General features: G+C 50.2%; 11 protein-coding genes across 11 annotated transcripts; 6 read left to right on the top strand and 5 right to left on the bottom strand.

Moving 5' to 3' along the window:
• Positions 1 to 296: 296 nt before the first annotated feature.
• On the top strand, positions 297 to 2,095 carry N7509_009266 (DUF5102 domain-containing protein; the record flags this gene model as incomplete). The annotated part of the gene is made up of 4 exons (XM_056633903.1): positions 297 to 384; positions 457 to 911; positions 997 to 1,314; positions 1,379 to 2,095. 4 exons carry the CDS (start codon positions 297 to 299, stop codon positions 2,093 to 2,095), a joined length of 1,578 nt encoding a protein of 525 aa, XP_056484523.1.
• A 787-nt stretch (positions 2,096 to 2,882) lies between these two features.
• N7509_009265 (MIZ zinc finger domain protein) lies at positions 2,883 to 6,215 on the bottom strand (the record flags this gene model as incomplete). Its single annotated transcript, XM_056633902.1, has 1 exon — positions 2,883 to 6,215. The coding sequence occupies one exon, from the start codon at positions 6,213 to 6,215 to the stop codon at positions 2,883 to 2,885; it is 3,333 nt and encodes a 1,110-aa protein (XP_056484522.1).
• Positions 6,216 to 7,736: 1,521 nt separating this feature from the next.
• On the top strand, positions 7,737 to 10,963 carry N7509_009264 (putative polarized growth protein (Boi2); the record flags this gene model as incomplete). Its single annotated transcript, XM_056633901.1, has 4 exons — positions 7,737 to 7,809; positions 7,949 to 8,092; positions 8,156 to 8,304; positions 8,354 to 10,963. 4 exons carry the CDS (start codon positions 7,737 to 7,739, stop codon positions 10,961 to 10,963), a joined length of 2,976 nt encoding a protein of 991 aa, XP_056484521.1.
• A 1,490-nt stretch (positions 10,964 to 12,453) lies between these two features.
• On the top strand, positions 12,454 to 13,356 carry N7509_009263 (metallophosphatase domain-containing protein; the record flags this gene model as incomplete). Its single annotated transcript, XM_056633900.1, has 1 exon — positions 12,454 to 13,356. One exon carries the CDS (start codon positions 12,454 to 12,456, stop codon positions 13,354 to 13,356), a length of 903 nt encoding a protein of 300 aa, XP_056484520.1.
• A 573-nt stretch (positions 13,357 to 13,929) lies between these two features.
• Positions 13,930 to 14,371, top strand: N7509_009262 (uncharacterized protein; the record flags this gene model as incomplete). The annotated part of the gene is made up of 2 exons (XM_056633899.1): positions 13,930 to 14,100; positions 14,153 to 14,371. Coding segments are annotated over 2 exons (390 nt in total), but the record flags the coding sequence as incomplete, so codon positions are not given.
• Positions 14,372 to 15,379: 1,008 nt separating this feature from the next.
• N7509_009261 (uncharacterized protein) lies at positions 15,380 to 17,232 on the top strand (the record flags this gene model as incomplete). The annotated part of the gene is made up of 2 exons (XM_056633898.1): positions 15,380 to 15,479; positions 15,515 to 17,232. The coding sequence occupies 2 exons, from the start codon at positions 15,380 to 15,382 to the stop codon at positions 17,230 to 17,232; spliced, it is 1,818 nt and encodes a 605-aa protein (XP_056484518.1).
• A 647-nt stretch (positions 17,233 to 17,879) lies between these two features.
• Positions 17,880 to 18,884, bottom strand: N7509_009260 (60S ribosomal protein uL14; the record flags this gene model as incomplete). The annotated part of the gene is made up of 4 exons (XM_056633897.1): positions 17,880 to 17,912; positions 17,989 to 18,313; positions 18,614 to 18,664; positions 18,871 to 18,884. The coding sequence occupies 4 exons, from the start codon at positions 18,882 to 18,884 to the stop codon at positions 17,880 to 17,882; spliced, it is 423 nt and encodes a 140-aa protein (XP_056484517.1).
• An 842-nt stretch (positions 18,885 to 19,726) lies between these two features.
• rpdA (histone deacetylase RPD3) lies at positions 19,727 to 21,837 on the bottom strand (the record flags this gene model as incomplete). The annotated part of the gene is made up of 4 exons (XM_056633896.1): positions 19,727 to 20,635; positions 20,691 to 21,232; positions 21,286 to 21,586; positions 21,658 to 21,837. 4 exons carry the CDS (start codon positions 21,835 to 21,837, stop codon positions 19,727 to 19,729), a joined length of 1,932 nt encoding a protein of 643 aa, XP_056484516.1.
• Positions 21,838 to 22,032: 195 nt separating this feature from the next.
• N7509_009258 (uncharacterized protein) lies at positions 22,033 to 22,266 on the bottom strand (the record flags this gene model as incomplete). The annotated part of the gene is made up of 2 exons (XM_056633895.1): positions 22,033 to 22,218; positions 22,252 to 22,266. 2 exons carry the CDS (start codon positions 22,264 to 22,266, stop codon positions 22,033 to 22,035), a joined length of 201 nt encoding a protein of 66 aa, XP_056484515.1.
• Positions 22,267 to 22,399: 133 nt separating this feature from the next.
• N7509_009257 (proteasome regulatory particle lid subunit RPN11) lies at positions 22,400 to 23,626 on the top strand (the record flags this gene model as incomplete). Its single annotated transcript, XM_056633894.1, has 4 exons — positions 22,400 to 22,468; positions 22,568 to 22,821; positions 22,886 to 23,421; positions 23,478 to 23,626. The coding sequence occupies 4 exons, from the start codon at positions 22,400 to 22,402 to the stop codon at positions 23,624 to 23,626; spliced, it is 1,008 nt and encodes a 335-aa protein (XP_056484514.1).
• A 314-nt stretch (positions 23,627 to 23,940) lies between these two features.
• Positions 23,941 to 24,817, bottom strand: N7509_009256 (uncharacterized protein; the record flags this gene model as incomplete). The annotated part of the gene is made up of 2 exons (XM_056633893.1): positions 23,941 to 24,648; positions 24,686 to 24,817. 2 exons carry the CDS (start codon positions 24,815 to 24,817, stop codon positions 23,941 to 23,943), a joined length of 840 nt encoding a protein of 279 aa, XP_056484513.1.
• Positions 24,818 to 24,920: the final 103 nt, after the last annotated feature.

The following is a 24,920-nucleotide window of genomic DNA, read 5'->3' as shown; positions in this document are numbered from 1 at the left end:
GAGAGTGAGGGGGAAGCTTGGGGTAGAAAGAGTTAAGCAATAATAAATCGGGCGAGTGAGTTTGGGTTTCACGCGCTCGTGATCGCCAGTAATTTCAGGCATCAACGGTATCATTTCTGCCTGAGGCCACAAACGTTCTGGACTCGGTCGATTGCAGGGAAGACATGTCGACAACCACGCTACACACTACATCTACATCGTCATTTCTTCCCGTTTCCTTTCCTCTTTCTCTTTTCCCCCCTCCCTCCCTCCCTCTCTATCTCTCCATGTCCCCCGACTTGAGTTCACCTGCAACCATGTCGGAGGTGTCGCCAGATCCCCCCACACACCTTGAACTCCCCAGCAAGACTACAGAGAGGGACGACCCTGGAGCTGAGGATACCAGTATGTTTGCTTCCAATACCCCGGGTCAATGTCCCACTTGAAGTACTAATTGGATCATCTACAACTATCTAGTCTCAGATAGCGACGAAGAACATTTTTCAGATGCGAGTGAAGGTCACGAACAACAATCATCAAGCCCACATTCTGTTCGCACTTCCCCTGTCCCACGCACTCGAGTGGAACGAGTCGACAGCAATCCCCAGCATGGCGAGGTGCCCGGTACGGAAGCATACAACATAAGAGACCAAGATGCAGTTCCAGATCAGGTCGAAGTTATCCGAGAGGGCTCACCAAGTCGGGATCCCTCGCCGGTGGGGTTGAACGACCGGCCGACAACCTCAGGTGATTCGCCAATCCCGCGAACAATGGTCGAGAAGGTCGACCCAGAGTCGCCCAGCTATGGCGAAATCCCAGGAACAGAAGCATTTGAAAAGCGTCAAGCGGATGCGGTGCCAGATTTCGTGAAGTCCACCTCCGACCCCGAAAGTGTCCAACCGCCACCATCTTCGGAAGATGCATCCCCTGATGTTAGCCCCCCCAAGCCAACCAATCCCGGAAACACATATCTCGCGAGTCGATTCCTTGCCCATGGACGAAGATACCTCACCACAGCTGCGAGCCCACCACCGAAGGTCTCCGAGCGACGCCACGCCTGATGTCATAGAAACGGTGACCGACACCACAATCACCCCAGAAATCCCCTTTACTGAGCACGAACAAGCTCCACAAGATATAGAAGAAGATGATTTCGGAGAAGTGAATGAAGGAGAAGGTGGTGCAGATGACTTCGATGACTTCGTCGAAGAGCAGAATGACATGGTCGACGATGACTTTGGAGATTTCGACGATGGCTTCCAAGAGGCTACCATTGATGATGCCCCTGCAGCAGACAGCACTACATCTCAGCAACCTTACTCCCTTCCCTCTGCCGTGAGTTGAACACCCCCGACAATGATTTCCGTGCTGCAAACAGCTAACACTTTCACTCTGACAGCCTCCACTTATCGACTTCGACGCATACACGTCCACAAGCGAACTTCTCAGTGCCCTCGAAGGCACCCTTGATAACCTATTCCCCGCGTCACAAGACCTCAGCTCTCTCCCTCCCGTTGAACCTATTCCCGACTCTGCCGCAATCTTCAGCACAGAGCGTTCTCTCTCACTATGGTCCCAACTCGTCGCCCCACCACCCCTCCAACCACAGAACTGGGTCAAATCCCGCATTCGACGACTCTTCCTCGTATCACTCGGCGTCCCCGTCGACCTAGATGAGATCCTCCCCGCCTCCAAACAAAAGAAGCTCGTCCTCCCCTCCATTGACCTCGACGGGTCAGGCGCCACAACCCCCAACGGCCGAGCCCGCAGCCAAAACCGCAAAGAAGGCGAAGACTCACAAAACGGTGCCGAAAATACAGCCACGACAGGGCAGGCCCCTTCGCGTCAAAAGGCTGCCCGCCGCGGCGCGGCACCGCCCCCAGAAATCGAACTCTCCTCCGTCCACCGACTGTGTGCGACTACCGACGCTGCCCTCGGCGGCTTTACTGATGAGGAACTGAATTCCCACGTCAAGGAGCTGGAGAATGTGACCCTGCGCGCCAGCGCGGTTTTGGAGTATTGGCTTAAGCGGCGAGATGGTCTTGTCAGTGAAAAAGAGGCCTTCGAGGGTGTCATTGAAAACCTTGTCAGCCATGTTCGGCGTGTAAGGAAATGATGCCTCGAATAGAAGCCATCTAAATATCTATATGTGAAATCTTTGTATAATCTAATGTCGAAGTGGAATTACCTCTCCGCTGAATGAGCATGATCTTTTTTTACTCCTCTGGTTACCTTGGCACCAGTGTAAACAGTGTTCTCTCAGCCCCGTATAGACTAAGAGGAGCCAGATCCGAATGGCCAACAAACAAGCTTAATAAAGCATTCTTCTACCGAGAGAGAACTTTGCCCATAATAATATTATAACGCGAAGCGGTTTTCCCCTTCAAATTATGGAAAGCACATGTGTAGACCGTGGAGAAAATAAGAAGGAATTTGATAAAATATCATTTTTGATCTGATCAACAGCTCAAACAGAAAGGTCCGTCCGTAGACAGATTGCTGGGTAATAGACTGTACAACGAATAGAATTGCTCTTGCTTTTCCTTTTCCAGGTGGTAAAATGTGTGTAAATCCTCCCGGGACTAACAACGGCACGATAACAAAATAAAACGCCTGCGGCCATCTTGACTTTGGTGGATTTAAAGCTTGTAAGGAAAGGGAAGTGAAGAGAAGAGAAGAGAAGAGAAGAGAAGAGAAGAGAAGAGAAGAGAAGAGAAGAAAACAAAAATTCCAAAATGAATAGGTAAAAGCTGGGGTATCTATAGCTCGAAGCAAAAAAAAAAATCAAAACAAGAAAGAAGGATAAGACGACGATGTGGGTATCCAGGGCATTTCTGTCTAGCAGAGGCAGGATGAAAGCGCTAGAAAAAGCCGGCACCATACAATTGTCATTAAACACATCATTAGTCTATTTCAATGACTGTGTGCTCCGTATTCCCGATTGGGGGTGAGAGTTCCTGCTTGGCGCGCGAAGCTTCCCGGTCCAGGGGACTAGTGGCTTTACGTTTAGCTGACGCTGTGTCGGAGGCATGCCTGTCGGAATGCTCGTCGCTGACGACCTTTGTAGTCCAAGATCCATCAGCTCGAACATCGATCGCTATGGTGCCCTCTAGTTTGTTACTAGAGATGAGCTTCTCGCGAACATCGACAAAATATTCGTCAATGATCAGGTGCATTGGGCGAGCATCTGCTTTACATATCGGACACTGCCAATTGTCATTCATTGGCGCGGGCCCTGACTCTGATTTCCGTGTGTTTATGAATGTGTCGATGTCGAAACATTCCAAATGGTCGCAGTGCACGGAACGAGCGGGGATGTTGTAGATTTGGGCCATGAATGGGTCAATCAGACTGACAGTCAGTCTATCAGACACAACAGCTAACTCGTCGTCGTCGCCTGCTATTGGACATAGGCGTTTTTGGATTTTCTGGAGGGTACCTCTGGCAGGTGAGGAGCACGCTTGTTGTCGCACTTTGTCGAACCCGTGGGTTTCCATACGCTCAATTCCGAACACATAGCGGTATTTCTTGGATTCGCCAGGCTCCAAAAGAAAGTGAAGCGAGAGGGTATTCTCGCCTTCTTTGAGATGTTGAGTAATATCCAATGGAAGGTCCTTGCCATTGTGGGTCTTGCGGCGGACAAAGAGCTCCGTACCGTTGACATGGATGTAAAACACACTAGGCCAAGCGGTATTTGCAGTGGGCCATGTGTCATAAACTTTGTCTTTCTCAAGGTTCCCCAGTGCAATCGATCGTAAGCGAAGAGATAGGCTACCTTCTTGATACCAAGCGGTCGGTCGTTTCCCTGATTTGCCATTTACAAGGCGTGTGGCTCTCAGCAGATCCGTTGCTGACACTTGGAAGCTCCAGTTGCAGGACGTTTCTTCCAAGTCCATGAACTTTGGTGGGATGGCAAAGCCATTCATATAAAAGAACAATTCTTTCTCAACCATCACGCTGGAGTCCCAATGGACCAGTTTCTTGATCGGGTCACGAAGATCCACCTGATGTAGGCTTAACCGCATCGGGTTCGGCTGCACCAACTGCGGCACTCTATATCCCAAAGGTGGAAGTAAAGAAGTGGATGGCTGCCGGGATGAAGGAGGTGGGACGAAAGGCACCGTGGGCGTGTTAACTGTCGGTACAGATGCTACTCTCTGCTGTCGAACTTGTTGGGAATGGGGGATTTGTGGCGAGCCGTGGCTACCATGGTACGGTTGGATAGGCGATTGTAGCTGAGGGCGACCCATCGAGCTCATCTGCTGCGGATTATTGGAGTTGAACTGCATATGAGGCTGATGTGGTGCAGTAGAGTGTGCTTGTGGCTGAGACGTGAGAAAAGGCGCGTGTGGGACACCATGTTGCGGGTAGGACAAATTCGGGACGGAGGCAACTCGCTGGGCCTGAATTGCATGGTGCGCCTGGGGACCCTGGCCCATTTGGGACTGATGGTTCTGCCTAATTTGCCCATTATGCAGCTGAAGGGAATGGGGATTTTGTGGCAGAGGTGAGACAGATTGGGCTTGTGTTGGCATATTTACAAGCTGCTGCATGGGACCAGACCGGGACTGTCCGTTAGAGTAGTGCATGGACTCTGGCTTTTGCATCTGCGTCGGTTGTTGCATCTGTCCTGAGGGTGCCTGCCACATTTGGGGACTCCCTATAGTGGTTGGCGACGCATACGAGGGCCTCCTAGATAGGACAGTTGGCGGCTGATGATTCTGAGGCACACTGGCGGCTGTTGAATTTTGAGGTGTCGTGGAAAGGTTCATTTGACTGGGTAAAACGGGAAACGGAGACGTTGAGGTTCTTGGTGGCCGGGCTCGTGGCGCAGGTTGGAATTGTGGCGCTGAGTCAAACGGCTTCATAGGAATGCGTTGAAAATTTTGGATCAAGACATGTCTGAATTTCTCGGAATCGGCATGATTCGTCGCAAGATCTTTTTCAAACAGCCCCTGCAGAAGTGGAAGATACTCGTCCGGATAGATATGTCGACATGTCGATGTAAAGATCACGCTCAATAGGACTGGTGATGTAAGTTGCAAATCCGCCCTCATCTCAACTATGAGCGGTGGATAACGGCGAGCATGATAGTAACCTCTATTAATTCGGTCCACAAGGTGTACAAAGTGACTTGGGAGGCGTGGGAGTAGGTTGTTTAACAATCCAAAGTCCATGCGATACCAATCTGCGTCCTTTAGATCCTCATATTTTCGCGGAAAGGCGACAAATCTGGACATGACATCATGGGGTATTAGTGCGTTATCCGTCAGAAGCTCGTTCAGTTTCCTAAATCCTTGTCGAATGGCTGGTGATTGAAATTCTGGGAAATCTTGATATCCAGAGACAGCCCATCGGCAGTGTACCTGGTGCAACACGAGGTAGAAGTGATCCCGGTATTGGAAGGCCTTTTGCAGCAGCATTGCCCTTGCATTCACTGCCGCTGTTGATTTTTGACCGATTTCCAGAAGAGTATTCAACCCAGGCTGCCATCCCAGCCACATTACATGGCTTTGGGTAAGATCGCGGGCGGTATTTTGAGGTTGGTGGTGACTTGCAACCATCGGCTCCTGTCGAGGCGCAGGAGGAAACTGTGCATTGGATTGCACATTTGTATTTGTCGGGGTGGATGTCGCTATGGGAGAGGGTTGGGCGAGAGGTGTAATGTCGAGTTGTTGGTGTGGCCTGGAGGTCTCATTTTCATTTTCATTCTCGTTCTCGTTCTCGCTCGCGTGCTCATTCTGGTCGTTGTCGGACAGGGTTGTTCCTGTAGCCGGCGGGTGAGGGATATCGGGGCTGGCGTGAGAGCTCGCGCTTAGGACGGGTGAGGGGAGGCTGGGTGGTGGAATATCTGATTGGGGTAGTGGTTGAGGTTGGTGATGTGTGGCATCCTGCAAGGGAGCGGGCAGATTTGCGCCCGGAGTAACGGGCGACATCAACGCGCTTGCAGGATCAAGAGCGGGCTGTTGAGGATGAGCATGTTTGTTGGCATCCGGAGCGGAATTAGAGTTAGGATGAGAATTAGAATCAGGCCGAGGGATAGCAGAAGTTGTGGGCAGTGTGGGACGCATCGCGTGCCCTGAGGCTGTCGGGAGAGAAGGTGAAGGTGAAGTTGAAGTTGAAGACTGAGCAAGCATCCAGTTCTTCCGGGCCCCCGCACCCATAAAGAGGTTGGCAGTGGAATTGGAGAGTTCAATATTGTCGGCACCACGCGAGTGTCGCCGTAGGGAAGTCATGGTTGCGGAAATTCCATGGTTTATGGGTATGCAAAGGGAGAGCGAGAGTAAAGTAGGAACCGTGAAGAGCAGAGCAGAGCAGAGCAGAGAGAAGCAGCGCTAAAGATGTTGTTTGCTCGAAACAAAGAGACCCACGGCTCTACTGCAAGCCCAAGCCCAGGCCCAAGCCGTTTTCACAGTCTTCGGGACTCGACAGGTCAGATAATAGTAATAATAGTAATAGTACTCCGTAATAGTAATAGTAATGGTGAATGGTAATGGTAATAATAATAGTAAGAGTAATAATTATTATTCTAATTATACCCCTGTATACCGTTAGCAAACAGACAGGGACATGCCATGATCGCCATCCGCATTAGGCTATACAGATGCCGGTATACTAGGGTCATCAGTATACTAGTACTACAGTCTACGACTACCACGAGTATACAGATATGATCTATGTATACCATAGATATATGATTATTATTATAATCATAATCATAATCATAATCATAATCATAATCATAATATCCATGTACTATACTGCACACAGTATAGTATACTCATACACTATACTGTACCTACTGCACTCGATAGATCGATCACTCCCAATTGGGCCTCAAAATGGCCGTGTTCAGCCAAATCCCAATCCCACTTTCCCTTCCTTTCCACTTCAAGTGTCCCCATCCCCTGATTCTCTTGTTTACATTAGGGTACTCATACTCCATCCTCTTGTCATTTCCATTGTTTCTCTCTCTCTTTCCCCTCCTCTCTCCCTACATTCAACTGTCCTCCATTTCCACTCCACTTCAGAGTCTACCGTGGATACTTTGGTCCAGAACCCTTGACGACCGCACACGTCACTTCGGCTCATCTCCATATTCGATATTTTGGTTTTTATTCCATTGATTTTTCTTTTTTCTGTTTTCCATTTTCTATCGTGGGATCTCACTTCTCGGCTCTTTTGCTTCTCTTCTCTTTGCTTCTTTTCCTTCTTCCTTCCACCTTGGCACCTTTCATCTGTGGGACTCCCGACTCCATTCCCACATCATTCCACATCAGATTCCTGGAATCTACGATTCTGCGCCTTCGACCCTCTCTCTCCCCCATCTCTCCCGTCATTTGCGATCGTGGCATGGGAGATCGGGTCAGCCACTACTCCGTGACTTCGTTGCTCCGTTACTCCGTCTATCTCGCCACACCTCAAAAGGTACAAACAAAGCTTCCGACAGTTCCAGCTTAGTTCCTTACGAACCCCGCGAGCTAATGACCTAAGCCCGGCCTTCGTGCGCGCTAGATTCCTCGACCTTCTGGCATTCCCTCCCCTTCCTCCCCCCCCGAGACATTGATATTGAGTTCACATTACTCTCTTCATCGCGAGATTCCAATTCCGCTGCCTTCTCTCCCCTCGAAAGGGCTGCCCCGGGCCCCCCATGCCCTACAACTGACCTGCCATAATCTTCGCCTCGGCTTGTTTCCACTTTCCTTCGATCGGAGAGGTTCTGGGTCCCTCCCCCCCCAACAAAAAATCATCGCGAAATGGCCGACCATTCGCTGGCCTCGCCCGCGCCCCCTAAGAACGTCCAGCGGGGGGATTATCTGGTCGCCTTTCGTACGTCTCCCTCTGTGCGACCCGACCTTGCGCTTTGCGCGATTGCGATTGCCGCAATCGCGTGAGCGTGAGCGTGTGAGCGCAATGTACCCCTCTCGCTCGTTCCTCCCCCAACCATGCGCTAACCCCCCAAATCTAGATGATCACTTCAAGCGTAACGAAGATGAATTGCAGATGATGCGCGGCGATGTCATCCATCTGGAGGAGATGGATGAGGAATTTCAAGATGGATGGTGGCTGGGAGAGCACACTCGCTCCGGCCAAAAGGGCCTCTTCCCTGCATGTATGCGCCCACGTCAATGAACAATCGCAATCGTCCCCGCAAACTGATCGCTCATCATCATAGGTTTCACCCGCAAGGCCGAGGCTCACGATCTCCCTCGGGCTCATGTGCGCCCAGCTAATTTAGGTGCCATTAATACCAACCCCTCCCCCCAGGGCGTGATCGCTTCCGAAAATACCGAATCGCCTGCACAAATCGAACCCTCCACACCAGTGGATTCGTCTTTCATCTCAACCGGTAGCGAACAAACAACCCCCCCAGGCATCGCGACACGCAAGCACCTCCGATGTCTACGAATCGGTGGACTCCCCCCAGCAAAATCGATCTGCTTCCTCGCCACTCCCGCTACCAAGCCTGGTGGCGGATATTCAGCAGACCTTCCGACGATCCATTGATAGCCATGCGAATGGCGAGGAAAGCCCCGTCATGAACGAAACCTTGAGCGTCATTGACGAGCACATCACCGATATGAACACGCCCCGTCACAGCGTGTCGACACAAGACGCAAAGACAATCAATGACTCGGGTAGCGAATACAGTAGCCACTTCAGCCATCGAATCTCATACATTAATGGGAATGAGACAGACGAGGAGGAGGGCGACGCTCCCACTGAAGAACAGGTTCGGCAATGGAATCAAACTGAAACCGCCAAGCAAATGCGAGAGCTCGGAATGGATCCCAAACACTGCGAAATTTTCGAGGAACAAGAAATCACAGGTGATGTGCTCCTTGATATGGACCAAGATTTCATCTTCATGAAGGAGTTCGACTTTGGTGTTATGGGCAAACGGCTCAAGACCTGGCACAAGGTCAAGGCATTTCAAGAAGAAGTCCGGGGTCTGAAACAACCCCAGAATCAGGCCCCCACAAGAGCTTCCGTCGCCGGCTTCTCCAATGGTCCCGAAGAACGATCGCTGTCTCGTGCTGGTCATACTGGGCCCTTCTTACCACGCATCCCGACCGTGTCGGAGAAGACTGGCGCAGGCTACTCCCGAGTTTCCGCCGTCCCTGGCCAACACCCAAGATTAGCCAGCAATGCTAGCTCTCCTGTCACACCTCACACTCCTCCCTACGGCCTTGATTCGCCAAGACGAATCTCTGCGGCCTCCATTCGTGACCTCAATCATACACGACGACATTCCTCTATCGACACAACCCATCGCGGTCTCCCCGACTCATCTATGAATGGCCATAAGAAAAAGCCATCATTCGATCGGGCCTGGACTCTCAACAGTGGGGGTCACGCTCTACCAGCTCGCCCGGGGACTTCACTAGGTACAACAGCGTACCGCGGTCCACAGTTCGCCGCTACGGAATCAGAGCCCAACACGCCCGAGCACATGGATGACCTCGATCGAGGCTACTTCTCCGGAACTGAGGTGGATTCCCGTCGAAATCGACGCGTTCTGCAGAAGCGAACATCAGCCAGTGGGAGCCTCAGTCATTCCCGAAAGTCAAGCTACGCGGATGACAGGGTCGCCAAGGCCACTGGCAAACGTCAGTCTCGCATCGCCAGTGTTGACTCTATACGTGATGCATCTAGGCATGTCTCTACTGCGGCCGAGAATTATCACGGCACGCCACCAAAGAGTCGTTTTAGGAGTTTGAGTACCCGTGTCTCTGAGCGAAGCGGTAATGATTCCCAAGATATCAAGCCCGGTTTCTTTTCAAGCCTCGGTCCCTTCATGAAGAAGGGTAGTGATTCGGATAGTTCCGCACGTGCCTCGCCATTACCCTTCACTCTCCCGAAAATCGGCGGTGCAAGTCAAAGAGTTCGACGGGCCGTTGGCCTTCGCGCTATTTCTGATGTTGTTGGAAAGGGCAGCACTGATAGCTCAGCTCCGGTCTCACCCCGTGATTACGACCCTACGTCTGGTCGTACTGGGTCTACAACTCCTTCGGCGACCTCCAAGAGCTCTGAACGCCACAGTACCGATGGGTCAGGTAAAGCTGCTGAAACCGCCGGCGGCATGATGGTTCGCCCCCGGACCGTCAAATCCAAAAAAGACACTAGTGCATATACTCGCGGTCTCGAGAAGAAGGCGCCAAAGGAGCAGATGGCTGGCTGCGACTACAGCGGATGGATGAAGAAGAGATCATCCAATCTCATGACAACATGGAAGCCTCGACTTTTTGTTCTGCGTGGCCGTCGTCTATCTTACTACTACTCCGAGGAAGATACTGAAGAGCGAGGCCTCATCGACATCACAGCCCACCGTGTGCTGCGGGCAGATAATGATCCTATAATCGCGCTGCACGCCACAGTGACTGGTTCCACCTCGCAGCCTGCCAATGCCAACGCCAGCGAAGCTTCCAAACTCACCACGCCTGCAGCTCTTGCCTCACTTGCGAGCAAGGAGGGGAGCGGACCTTTCTTCTTCAAGCTCGTGCCGCCAAAGTCAGGTAACTCACGAACTGTCCAATTCACCAAACCCACCACCCACTACTTCCAGGTTGATAATGTTCAGGAAGGTCGTTTGTGGATGGCGGCCCTGATGAAGGCTACCATTGAACGTGATTTGTCCCAAGTGGCGGAGAGTACCAACAAACAAAAGACGATCAGTTTGAAACAAGCCCGGCTGATGAACCAACGCCCACCCGCCTTGATGGCCAATGCCTCCGAGTCCGACCGCCTTCCCGACGAATTAATTGAAGAGGAAGACGAAGAAGAGCACGGGCTTCGGATCGAAGGCTTGAATTTGGCCAAGGCGCCATCAACCGATTCCAGTTCATTCGTTGATGCAAAGGCGGACATCCAAGACAACACGCCAACAGCCAACGATCGGCCCATGTCCAACCCCCTTGGAGAAATCGACACTGGAAATATATCCCTCCTTCCTAGCCCCTTGGCTAAGATGGAATCGCAGTAGTCTTCTTGCTTTGCCAAGATACTACTGCTACAATTTTGGCAGACGGACCTCTAATTTTGAGAAACCACTGCGATTAATCTTCTTCCACCTCTCTTCTTTTCTTTTCTTTTCTTTACTTTTCTTTTTTCCTTTGACTTTTGGACCATTTACCATCCCCCCACCGTTTGGCGTTTGATGTGATATACCCCTCGTACCGACTTCTGTTCCATTCTTTCCTGGCCTTGGCCAGCTTTTGTTTGTTATGTGGACACGAAGGGTTTATGTGGGCAGTGTGTATGTATGTGTGTGTGCTTGATGAGTTTGGCTTTGTGGAGGAGTGAATCAGTCGTTGCTTCATCTGATCTTGGGTTTTTTTTCCTAGCTAGATTTTGGGGACGAGTTGATTCTTTACGAGTGTGTAGATAATTATAATCACCTGGCTTTCATATACATGATGCATTTGGATTTCTAGTATGATTTGACCTGATTTTCTTCAAGCATATCTTTATCTCATTGCCATATACTTCTAGTAGTATTGTTGAAGATTCTACGCTAGGGGAGCACTGCGTGGACCTGGATGTAAAGAACTAGGTCGTCACCATTGTTATGGATGCCCTACGCCCGTGAAACCCACTCACGCATCCACCGCCTAGCCGGCGTCTTTCGGCTTCCTGCTTCTTCTCCCCAAGCTATTACGTTCGTCGAGCCGCTACTATTCCTTTACCTGATCGCTACGTCGTATCTTGATCTCTGTGGTCTGAGCATCCTCACACCGGATGGTTTCTATGACGCGTTATCCTTGTTCCCTTATCTTTATATGCATTGGAAGCTCTTTATCATCCTTCCCCCCATGACTAACCTTCCTAGCGTAGAAACTTGAATGGAACACCCGTTATCCAATGATGCCGAAGGAGGGCGTAATGCTACGAAAAAAGGCTTGCATAATACTCTTTCAGGTCGAGGACGTTCCGTGGATAGCATTCAAAAATGGAAAGATTCCCCTGGTCTTTTCTCTACCTTTGTTTATTCTTCCAATAGGAATCCGACAAGGATTTCTTGCATCATTAACATCCACAACCTGACTCGACATGAATAAGTACAAAAGGCTTGAATGAGCCCCGACCACTTCATATCCCCATCTCCCTCTAGAGATTCATTAACCTCACGTCAAATTCTAGTAGAACCTTGGATTGAATATGGCGTCCTCAAGTTATGCTCTGGCAATACCTGAGATACTGGCAAATATTTTCAGCTTCCTTGAATGCGGTTATCTAGTTCAAGCAGGGTTGGTGAATTCTCGAGCATCCCCCGCTTTACCAGTTAGCAAGTCCAAGTCGATTGTTGAATTAGAGATACATAGTCACATGACCTGCCATGACATACTCGTGCCAACGAGAGTACCTAATCGGGAATGGTTCCGCTTGATGTCTCCCCAAGTCGGATCAAAGTAAACTACTTACACCTCCTTCAAGTCCTAACAAGCCATTTCTCACCATTTAAAGCTGCCAACCATGTCCAGCCTCGATGAACTCCTCAACCGACAGAGACCTAGCCATTGGGAAAAATTTTGGGCCCGCCCTTGCGTTTTTCTGGCCCGAAAGCTTTATTGTTGGCGCGAGCCCATTCCAGCCATCCCTCTTACAAACCCGGTCCAGATTGTTTGCCTCTCCGATACCCACAACGCTCATGCTAACGTTCAAGTCCCGGATGGTGACATCCTGATACATGCTGGTGACTTGACACAATCTGGATCTCTAAAGGAACTCCAAGAAGCACTCAACTGGATACGTGCCCAGCCTCACCCCATTAAAGTCGTTATTGCCGGTAACCACGAACTATTACTTGATGCCAAGTTGAGTGACAAATCTATCCAAACATCTTCAGATCGGGAAAATATAGATTGGGGTGACATAATCTACTTGGAAAATAACGAGGTGACAATCTGCTGCCCAAATGGTCAACAACTCAGGGTTTACGGAAGCCCTTATTCTCCGCGTCACGGAAACTGGGCATTTCAATACCCCCGAAGCGAAGACGTATGGGCAAACTCGGTGCCGGAAGGAATCGATATTCTCATCACCCATGGACCGCCACTTGCCCACCTCGACCTACTGAAATCTGGATGTCCTCATCTACTACAGACACTGTGGAAGGTTCGCCCAAGGCTACATATATTCGGACATATTCACGAGGGTGCTGGGGTCGAATGGGTTACTTTCAGTCGCTTACAGGATGCGTATGAGCGTACGATCGCTTCTCAAGGAGGCTTTTGGAATCTTCTATATACAGCATGGGAGTTTTTCAGGGGATATCCAGGTCTTGCCGCTGAAGCAAAATGTTTACTTGTGAATCCATCTATTGTCGGAGGACTGCGAGACAATGAGCGAAGGGAGCCCGTCAAAGTTTTGATCTAATTTTCTCATGATGCTCAGAGCGTGAATGAGTCTGGTTTTCTTTGCTCTCCTACCCAATCTATGACTCCATTTTTAGCTACTAATCCAGAAATATCACAGTCTCGAAATCAAAAACATCTTGCTGGCAACAAATTTATGATTTATCAAAATTATAATCTAGCTCTAATCTACAGCTCTGGCTAGCATCCATTACACAGCGATACGTTCATGGCTAGTGCTTCTAACTCGCTTGTCCTTGGACCAAAGTTGTACGAGAGATTGGCGACCTCAACAGCCACCTTCACATTGAACACAGAACGCCAGAATGTTGGCTTCGCGCTATTCTAATGTTGATTCTTCAATTTTCTATTAACATATTCGGTAAAAAATCCAAATGGCAGACATTGTGATCTCCTTTCTGTAGAAAGCTCTGTGCAGCTCTCTTGCACAGGATCCATGTTCCAATTAATAGGCACCCGCCTTCCCAACGCCATCAATGTGCGCTCTCTCCACAACTTAAAGATTGAACCAACCATCAAAGTCACAGGAACACGATGGGACAAGCCTTAACAAATCTACGACGGAAGCGCAGTGCAGGGGCCTTACGTGAACTCGCCCGCCACCAAAACGCAAGCGAAACACCACCCTCTCCCAGGAGACCTCGCTGGTGCCCTTCAGCACCTCTCGGCATATCTAGTGAGCAAGAACAGAAAGCTCACGATCATCGCCGTCGGAGGTGTGGTCAATACCCTCCTACTCGAAACCGTATGCGGACTTACACCGTTGATTTGTTTTAACGAAAGTCTTTCCACGAAAGATACGGCGCTACTTCTCCGTGCCATACGCCACGAAGCAAAACGCAGCACTAGCGCTTGAATGGCTCAATAACCACACAGTGTTGTTTATCGCTGGCCCTATTCGACGCATGCTTACCACGGAAGCCTTCAACCAAAATGAGGTTGTCTTCGATGCCACAGGCTTACGTCTCCTCGCTGCACCTTGGCAGTACTTGTTTTGCACAAAGTTGATCGGATAGCACAAACTAGAAACAATACCCTACGTCCGTACGACCAGACTGATGCTGTATACTACCTGCAGAGATACCTCCCACGCTCCCCTGCGTCTTCAATCTCCATTGCCGTTTCAAGGCTTGGTTCACCCGTTATTCTATCCAGTGGACCACACACACAGAGCCAGTTATCGCACAGCTGAACAACCTCTACCGCACTATGTTTGGTGCCACTGTGGACCCAGTTAATATTCCCAAGATTCCCACCTAAGTGTCATGTATCTTCTTTTTATGTATGTTAAGTAGAGTAAGCTCTAATATATGCTTTTTAGGACTATAAAGAAACGTTAAGGATAAAGAAAGGGAAAGCCAAGAGTTGCCAGACATTATCCGGGGTATATGTAGTACCCCTAGATTTTGGGGTCTAAAGAGGTTCAAGTTGGCTGGTACCTGATCTAACCCACGGAATTCCAGGGTTGATCCGATCTCAAGATGTGCAGATAGGAGCAAGCAAATTAGGGCGACATCCTATGTAATAAGTAGGCCATTTTTAAGAGCCCCCTGTGATATATACTAGTAGTAGTATGCAGTTTACTATGAAATCTAAAATTTCTGGGTTGTTCATCAATCAAGCTGCATACTTGCAGACAGTCATTAGCGGTGAAAACAATATTAATGTATGAGTAGTACTACTACTATTCGAGTTCTCCAACTCATTGCATATTAGGTAGCTCAGGAGAATGTGAATTTTGCTTTAAAAATCCCTCGTAGCTATTCATGAATACCAGGTGACTCGGGCTCCATTTGTTGCTACTAGTTTCTCTGACGGGATATCCTCGGATGAGATGTCATGGTATAGTCTTGACCCTTGCCTTCTGCCGCCCATGGGGCGCGGCGTGATCTCCGCTGTTTACCCCCCTCGGGGCATCGACTTTTTACCCTTCACCATCCCACCACGCGCTCTCATATTCTTTTATATATTCGTTACGATGTGTATTTTCTCCCCATAATATTATTACTAATACCCCGACCCTCATGTTCCTCCGTTCGCTCCTTTCTCGCATTGTTGCGCTGCTGCTCCCGCTTGCTCTCTCTGCTACAGTCTACCTCTACCTTTACCCAGTCTTCAATGGCTGTGCGTTCCCCTGCCTCGATCGAAGTCGCCAATAGCAGGAGATCGTTCAACTTCCTTCCTCGAGCCCTTACGGCAAAATCCTTCCGCCAACACCCTCCTACAACACCTCCGAGCCTCAGACTCTGCGGCGAACACCCAGCCAGCAATCTTCCGACTCCTAGTCCTCGCAGACCCTCAACTCGAGGGAGACACGTCTCTGCCTTTGCCGGAGTGGAAACTAGCCGCGCGTGCACGCAAACATTGGCAGGATGTACAGGATGCAGTGGAGGCTGCCTCAGCTACTACGCCGTTCCCAAGGTCTCTCCTGAACCCGGAGGTTCTCTCCAGTTTTACCTCAGGGCTACGGGATCTTATAAGCAAGGATATCCCACGATCACTTCGGGCAGTTCAAAAGCGCGTCGACCTACTGGGTAACGACTACTACCTCGCGCACATCTACCGCACCTTGTTCTGGTGGACTCGGCCCACGCATACGACCGTGCTGGGAGATCTTCTGGGAAGTCAATGGATCGACGACGACGAATTCTCCTGGCGTAGCGAACGCTATTGGACTCGTGTTTTCCGTGGTGGAGAAAGGGTTGACGACAAGATCACGAGAACGGGAGCCGTTGAGGGCGATATCGCCGAGAAGCAGGAACTCGAGCCCCTGGGACCGAACTCCGACCCTGCGTGGCCTCGACGAGTGATAAATATCGCGGGGAACCACGATATTGGCTACGCAGGCGATGCTAGCGAGGCGCGGATGGAGCGTTTTGAGCGCGAGTTTGGCCGTGCCAATTGGGATATTCGCTTCCAGCATCCTCCCATCGTTCCTGGGTCTAATGGATCGGAGGTTGCTGCTGAGACTGATATGCCGGTCATTACTCCAACTCTGCATCTGATTAACCTCAACACCCTTATATTCGACACCCCGGCCTTGTCTGAGACCGCTCAGTCTCATAGTTACAGTTATCTCAACGACCTTATCAGCAAGCGCCTCTACCCAGTTGAGGACCGGTCTACGTTTACCCTCCTCCTCACACACTTGCCTTTGCACAAGAAGGAAGGAGTCTGCACCGATGGGCCATATTTTACGTTCCATGAAGATGATGACGACGATGGACCTGATGGCGTTCCGCGCTGGAAGGAAGGTGGACTGAGGGAGCAGAACCATTTGAGTGACTTTATCAGTGCATCGGGGATATTGGAGGGCATCTTTGGCATGACTGGCAATGAGAATGCCTTTGGTGGTGGCCAGGGTCGGAAAGGACTCATTCTCACGGGCCATGACCACACTGGCTGTGATGCCGTTCATTTTGTCAACCACACCAATGAAGTCGAGGAAAAGAAACAGGACGAGGACACTTCCGATAATACTCCACCACAGAGCTGGAAGTGGGCTGCAAAGAGATATACCGAGTCCAATATGCAGTCAGAAACTCCATCTATCCGCGAAGTCACACTTCGGTCGATGATGGGTGAGTTTGGTGGAAACGCTGGGCTTCTGTCAGCTTGGTTCGACGTTGATGCGGGCGAATGGGATTACGAGATCAGGATGTGCCCTGCCGGTGTACAGCATATTTGGTGGGCTGTGCATGTTCTCGCTCTCGTCACGTTGATTGTCTGTTTGCTTTGGGTGGTGGTCCGGTTGACTGGACCCGTTGAAGCGTCTACAAAGGATGCACTGCAGAAAGGCTCAAGTCCGATGAAGAAGGGTCAGAGTCCTGCGCAAAGGATACCCAAACAGGAGAAGCAGGAAAAGACGACGGAGTAATAGATTGATAGATTGCTTGTTCATTGTACAATAGCATAGGGTTTCACCAGTAAATTTAGCTTTGGGTCTTGCAAATAAATTGTTTCCCTTTACTTGATTGTAACAAAAGGAATCTACAAGTAACAGCCAGTGACCTTGCTTTTTTTAAAAGATTGCTGCAACGAAATTCATTATGAGAATGTCATAGCTAATCGAGCATGCAGTCCAGCTAGAAGCAACACTCAGGTGCACATTGATAATTTACAAAAAACCAACTACAAACCCATGACAGGAACAAGGGGATCAGATTTGATTAAATCTGCCTATATCCCTGGGAGTCTAGGCAGAGTTCAAGAATATGAAGACGCCATGATAGCAGAATCCATACTCCCAAACTCCGATATCACATACAACAGAGAAGAAAAGCGGTTGGATGTTTTCATGAAAAGTTGTATTTTTCAAGTACTTCCGAAGATCGCCAGTGTTCAAAGAGAAAAACACGAATGGGAGGAAAACCGGCTCGAAATAACACAGGTGAATTCGTCTCGTCAGTTGGACCCCCTCCCTTTTTCTTCCACAATATGTCTCGTATGCACCCCGTGTTCCCAGGTCCCAAGGAGTTTCAGGTATGGTATCGTTGATTTTTGTTTTTATTCGGTTTCCTCTCTTTACATGACGACACCGGAGTTGGAGGCAATACGCTGTGAAATGATTAGTATCAAGGTCTATTCCAGATTGTGCCATGCACATCTGATGCGGGGTTTGGTGAAAACTCACGGGCCAAAGCTCAGCAGCCTCCTTACCGACGGGACCGGTGATGGCGGATCCCTTCATCTCACCCTTGTTGTTGACGATAACACCGGCATTGTCCTCGAAGTACAGGAAGATACCGTCGGGGCGGCGCCAGGGCTTGCTCTGACGGACGACAACGGCGGGCATGACCTTCTTGCGCAGCTCGGGCTTACCCTTCTTGACGGTGGCCATGACCATGTCACCGACACCAGCAGCGGGCAGACGGTTCAGGCGGGCACCGGTACCGGCGACGGCAATGATGTACAGGTTGCGAGCACCGGAGTTGTCGCAGCAGTTCATCACGGCGCCACTAATCGAAGACGACCGTTAGTATTTTCGTAATTTCTTTCGCAAAGCGCATCAGTTGCGTCGTGTCCAGTCCCCTCGTCCGAGTAATGCTTTTCGATTCTTTCATTTCATACAGATATTTGGCGTGGTGGTTCCGAATCGTATGGCGTATGTTCTTTTGTCGAGGATTTCTTCTCTTCCCTCCGCGCTTCTATTTTCCATAATTGTCGACAAGAATTGATTGGACCGGAGTATTTGGCGAAAGGCGTTCATCGAAAGCTTCACCGGACGAGAGAGACACGACTGTGTGGGAATTTCTTACGTAGGCAGACCGAGGGTCATCTTGAGCTTGTTGCCCGAGGCACCGGCACGACTGTAATGCGATAACCGTTAGCTGGGCTGATTCTTTCATTCCGATTGTATATCCCAGTTCCATGTTGTCCGTTTCGTCCTCCCCGCTCGAGATGTTCAACATTCAATATGAACATTCAATGTGCACATTCGGTCGTCGAGATCGTCGGCAAATTCCTCCCATGGTTCTCTTTTTCGTTTATCTGGGTATAGAGCGAATAGACTTACCCTCTGGTAGACATGATGGCGAGTATCACACGGGGTTGTCGAGTGAAGTCGAAGTGGGTTGGCGAGAAGGCGAGACGAAGGTCAAAGAATCCACGGTGCTTTCTTTCTCGCTTAGTGTGCGGGTGCGGTGCGTAAAATCTTGGCGCCGCATTGGTGGATTGGGTTGCCCTAGCGCTAGCCTCCTTCGGGACTAGCCTAGCATGATGACCTAAGTTATGACCTGTCACGTGACTGTGTAACTATATTCGCTGGGCCCTAGAACAACAACAACTGGAATGGATGGTTGGCTCATGGCCATTTCCGGGGCTAAGCAAAAGCACCACCTTGAGATTGAAAGTATATACATGGCTTTTAATATCATGAGCTGAGTACCATTATCTGGGACTGGCCTTTTCAAAAGCGGCGTCTTGAAATGATCAAGCGCAACCAAGAGATCTACTACTGTAGATTGAATCAACAACTACTAGGTGGTGCTAGTAGGAGAAGAACTTGAACTTAAATCGCTCAATTGTACAGAGTATTTCATTCGCAGTGATTCGCAGTAGAACTAAGGTTGTCAGTTTAAAAGTAGAAACTAAACACATAGGACGCAGGCATATCAACTCGTCCAAAACGGAATGCAAATTCACGGATGAGAAGTACTTCACATGGTCTTTCTGTTTGACAAAATGAACCAGGAAACAAGTAATAAACATGGCCCGCAAATCGTGAAACATCTGCCTCGCCGTTCCGTCGTGCAGAGAAACAGCCCGCCCCCATGGTCGAATAAGATGTGAACATGCTGCCAAACCAATAACACCATTCTTCCCATTTCCCATTACGCCAGATCCGATATTGTTGCTGGAGTTGCTTCCGTTTACTCCTCGTTCTTTGCGGTAGGCTCACCAGCAGACTGTGTAGTTGTAGCTTTGGCCTCCGAGCCCTCAACGGACGCAGGCTCCTGTGCCTCATCCCTTTTGTCCGTCACAGGTGCAGATGGCTCGTTCGAGGCGGATTGGCCCCGAGGGGACAGAGGAGTATTGCCCGAGCCCTCGACTCCCGGCGATATCTCTGGCTTCTTTTCTTCCAGTGTGTCAGTCGCAGGCGCAGAATCGTCAGCCTCGGGAGCCGGGGCAACATCCTCCATGGCTGTATCCTCGTCATTTTGAGGAGGGGAAGGCTGCCGGGAGGCAGCAGCGGAGGTATCCTTATCTTCGGCCTCAAGAACCATTTGGTCGACATCGGCTGGGGTATCTTGATCATTTGATGCCGTGGCCGACACATCGGGTTCTGTTCGGGGGGCGTCGGTCATCTTGGTATCCAGACCGACATCCACGTCACCGTCAGCAATAGACGAGGCATTTGCCGGAGTAGCCATTCCGCTGTCGAGACCGGAGTCTGCAGGATCGAGATCCCTGTAGTTGGTTATATTTCGACGACGAATGGCTCCTGGTTGGCGACGAACGCCATTGGCGGCATTCTCTTCCTCGTCCTCACTTTCACTAAGTTCTCCAGGTTTCTCAACATACTGGTCGAAACGACGTTGGGTGAATCGCTTGTCCTTGTTTTCGTCCTCGTCGAGATCATCAAGGACGTCATCAGCATCATCGTCCATGCCCTCGAGAAGCGGGTTGCGAGGAACATCAGTCATCTGAACGGAAGGCGCGAATGCGGTGCGTTTGAGATTCTCAACAACCTGACTACGAATCTTGTCGAGGTAGTCCTTGGTGTTGGCGTTATCCATGTTGGAAGGACGAACATCAAGCTCGTAATCGGGAGCAAAGTACTAGGGTTATTGTTAATACATGAAACGCAGTGTTCAAAATTTCGGGGAATTGTACCTCGTAGTAGTCATTGTACGGCAAGTCGGAGCCCAGGCTGTCTCCGACCAGGATACCTGTCTCGAAAGCCCAGGTACGCGCAACGTTGCGCATCGTGTAACCACCTCCTCCAAGGATCATGGTGGGAAGATCAAAGCTTTTGATGAAGTTGACACAATTGGCATGGCCGCGCATACTCAGATTGAAACAACCCAAGCGATCGCCAGACAAGCTATCACCACCACACTGCAATACAATAGCCTCGGGGCGGTACCATTCCATCACACTCTTGATAACAGGCTCAAAGATGCTCTTGTAGGAGAGATCATTGATACCGTCTCGAAGAGGGAAGTTGACGGCGTAATACTTTCCATTACCCACACCAATATCACGCAGCTCACCTGTACCGGGGAAGTACTCGCCGTACTTATGGAAAGACACTGTCATCACGCGATCTGTCGTGTAAAAGGCCTCTTCAACACCATCACCGTGATGCACATCAATGTCGACATACAAGACTCGCTGCTTGAAACGCAAAAGTTCTAGAATGCCGAGAACAATATCTGACAGTTGTTAATACATGGGTGAACGATCATTAGGGTTTCGTAACTCTCACCATTCACGTAGCAGAAGCCACTAGCTTCGCTCTTTTTGGCGTGGTGCAGACCACCAGCCCAGTTGACGGCGACGTCACATTTGTTGCGATTCAAACGCGCCGCGCCCTCCATACTGCCACCAGCGCTGATACCGCAGAATTCGAAGAGACCATCGAATACAGGGCAATCATCACCGACATTGTACCGGCTTTGTTCCTTTGAAAACTGATCCATATTATCCGGCGTGACCTTGGACAAGAAGTCAATATATTCATCGGTATGGAACTGCGTCATTTCGTATTTGGAGGCTGGTTTGGCACGCTGTCGGGATTTCGCATTAGCATTGGGATTCTTATTCCATCTTCCTATCAGAAATGTTTATGGAATCTCACGTATATCTCCATCTTCTTGTACAGTCCATAGTTCATAACCAAGCTGTGCGTCATGCGTATCCGGTGCGGCTTCATAGGGTGACCAGATACGTAGGCATAGTTTCCAACATCAGAGTCGTAGAAGTAAGCGACCTTCTTGTTGGTAGCGCCGACGCCATTAGAGAGCGGTTCAACGGCCATCCTTGGCGATTGAACGACGCGAGTCGAGCTAGTTTTCGGGGAGGGCTCTCGGTGGGATTATCAGTTGAGAGGAGTGAGGGAGATAGTTGGTTTGCGGTGAGGGGAGGACCGTGTGAAGCAGGGTGGTCAGGACACGGGAGGGGCAAGGCACTTAAATACCAAGCACCACCGTGAGGAGACAGACTGTCGGAAGATTTAGACACAGAAGTTCACAGGTTCCGACAAGCCCATGGCGCAATGAATCAAGACGGGAGAGGCGTGAGAGAATCGATCGCCGCGTGGGAAGGGCAATGGCAGATCACCCACACCGCCTTCGTCAGTCGAGCTCCCAGCCGGACTGGTTCTCTGACCAAGCATCAACAAGAGCCCTCCAACATCAGTCTTCAAGGTTGCTAAAGTAACTCACTTACTTACCTGCAAAGTTCGCATTGCATCTTATTGCAGCTCTTCCGTCACGAAATCAGTTCGACAGGGACCGATCGACCTTTTGGGAGCTTCCATCTAGGAAGCTATCTCTCTCATCACTCCTTCTACACCCTTCCACTCATTGTGATCAGCCATCATGGACCGGCTCAATAGAATGCTGCAGGCCGCACAGGGCATGGGAATGGGAAGTGCTGCCCCCGGTGGTGTAAGTGATCAGAAGCCGTGGCTACTCGCCATTCGTCCGCCCTCCGAAGCTGCTGCTATCATCGAGCAATGCCGATTCTAACTCGCAATCTTCTTCTAGGACACCCCGAACCTGATTGATAACTCCGAAACCGTTCATATTTCCTCTCTGGCCCTGCTGAAGATGCTGCGACACGGTCGCGCGGGTGTTCCGATGGAAGTCATGGGTCTTATGCTGGGTGAATTTGTCGATGAATACACAGTCCGCGTTGTGGATGTCTTTGCCATGCCCCAGAGTGGTACTGGTGTCAGTGTCGAGGCTGTGGATCCCGTATTCCAAACCAAGATGATGGAGATGCTCCGGCAAACGGGACGGTATGTTATATGATCTGCATTTACGGACACTGGGAGAACTGTGCTAATCATGATGGAACAATAGGCCAGAGACTGTCGTTGGATGGTATCACTCTCACCCTGGTTTCGGTTGCTGGCTTTCATCCGTCGATATCAACACCCAGCAATCTTTCGAACAACTCACCCCCCGCGCCGTGGCCGTCGTCGTCGATCCCATCCAGTCAGTGAAGGGAAAGGTTGTTATTGACGCCTTCCGCCTTATTCAGCCGCAGACCGTTGTCATGGGCCAGGAGCCCCGTCAAACAACCTCAAACTTGGGTCACCTGAACAAGCCCTCGATCCAGGCTCTCATTCACGGCCTGAACCGCCACTACTATAGCATTGGAATCAACTACCGAAAGACCGGCTTGGAGGAGAATATGCTGATGAACTTGCACAAGCACGTGTGGACCGAGGCCCTGCAAATGAACGACTTCCACGAAGACGGTCATCACAACGTGGAGCAGATGAAGCAGCTTGTCAGCCTTGCCGAGGGCTACGAGAAGCGGGTGAAGGAAGAGACAGAGCTGAGCAAGGATCAACTGAAGACACGATACGTCGGCAAGGTTGATCCCAAGAAGCGTATGTGTCGTTCGTCTCCATTGACCTTGTAATAACATGCTAACCTTATTATTTAGACATTGAGGATGTCAGCCAGCAATTGATCGAGGACAACATTGTCGCCGTATCCCGCCAAATGATTGATAAGGAAGCTTCAGTAGCCCGGCAATCAAGCTCGAAAGACGGCGCCAACGGTACCAACATGGATGTGGATGAGGAACTCTAGATAGAAGCATTTGAAACCTACATGCTTTAATTACGAATATTTGTTTTCTTCTTCTCAGAGGATCCATCTATGCTTTATACGAAGAATGAGGAATCTACTCTCTTGACAATCAAAGAGTAAACCTGGGAAATAGTAATACCTGGGTACGAGAAATCCTTAGACTGTACCCAGGTAGATTGTCTAAATGTGGATCAAAGATGTATTAAGTTCGAGCCACTCTATCAACGCCGCGCAATGTATATGTATACTGTTTAAAGTCATGTCACGTCCAACACCGATTCCAAGTTTCGTATCAAGTGATGTGCCAACGGGCCTCATGTCTCCAGTCTGACGGCCTGGAGTGTGGTTGTCAAAGTGTCAACGCAGAGCGGTATACTGGACCGCAAACCATCAATGGCAGCGTCTGCTGGATCTTCCGCCTCTGGGACATAGTTGTCCTCGGTGTCTGTCCAGCCCCTCTCCGGGCCCCACAAGACCTTCTTGTTTGCCATCTGCGTCTCCTGCAGCAAGCGTACCATCAGATCACCAGTCTTGCGCACGGAGGGATACCCATCAAACTCCACCTGGACTAGGGCAGGGAGACGCTCTAGAATTTGCCGCATCAAATTCCCCGCAAATTCCGTATAGTACTCTTTCGAGACGCGGAACCCCTCGAAAATTGGCTGCGACGGGTCACACTCTATGAAAATCTTCAGTGTGCGCGTGAGAGCCATATCGCGCAAGCCAAGTCCCTGATTCACAATCCATGACCGTGGTGGTGCAGTCCAACTATTGCCCAGAATCAACTCTATTGTGGTGACAGACGGCCGGTGGCGACGTGGAAGGGCGCGAACGGTCGGCCGGCGAGAGAAGTCTTGCACGGGGAAGAGTCGGAAGATTTGGGACGAATAGAACATATGACTGGCCTCATCGTGAATGCGATGTGAGGTCAGAAACAGTGCTATGCGATGCGAGGTCGGGGCGACATGCTTGCTTTTCTTTGCGGAGGAACCGACGGTGCCTGCGTTTTTCTTCGCACCACTCTTCCGGGTTGGTGTGAAGAGGACGAAAATGGTACACGCGCAGGCGAATTTCGGATGGCAATTCGAGGAAAGGGAATGGTCCTCGTTGCAGTTCGGGCTCAGGCTCAGGCTCCAACTCATTTGATAACTCTGGTTCCTCGATGGGCTTTCGCGCCTTCTTGGGGGCCATGTTGACAGGAAGGAGAAAAAATGAGAGGCGAAAAGATCTATAAGTACGCGACACGGGATCTAAAAGGATGGAGGGAAAATTTCATGAATGATTGCATTCTTCG

This window comes from Penicillium cosmopolitanum, assembly GCF_028827165.1.
Source record: "Penicillium cosmopolitanum strain IBT 29677 chromosome Unknown utg000009l:1.0-9042332.0:1.0-9050551.0, whole genome shotgun sequence".
Classification (NCBI taxonomy): domain Eukaryota; kingdom Fungi; phylum Ascomycota; class Eurotiomycetes; order Eurotiales; family Aspergillaceae; genus Penicillium; species Penicillium cosmopolitanum.
This window is presented reverse-complemented; position numbering and strand designations above follow the sequence as displayed.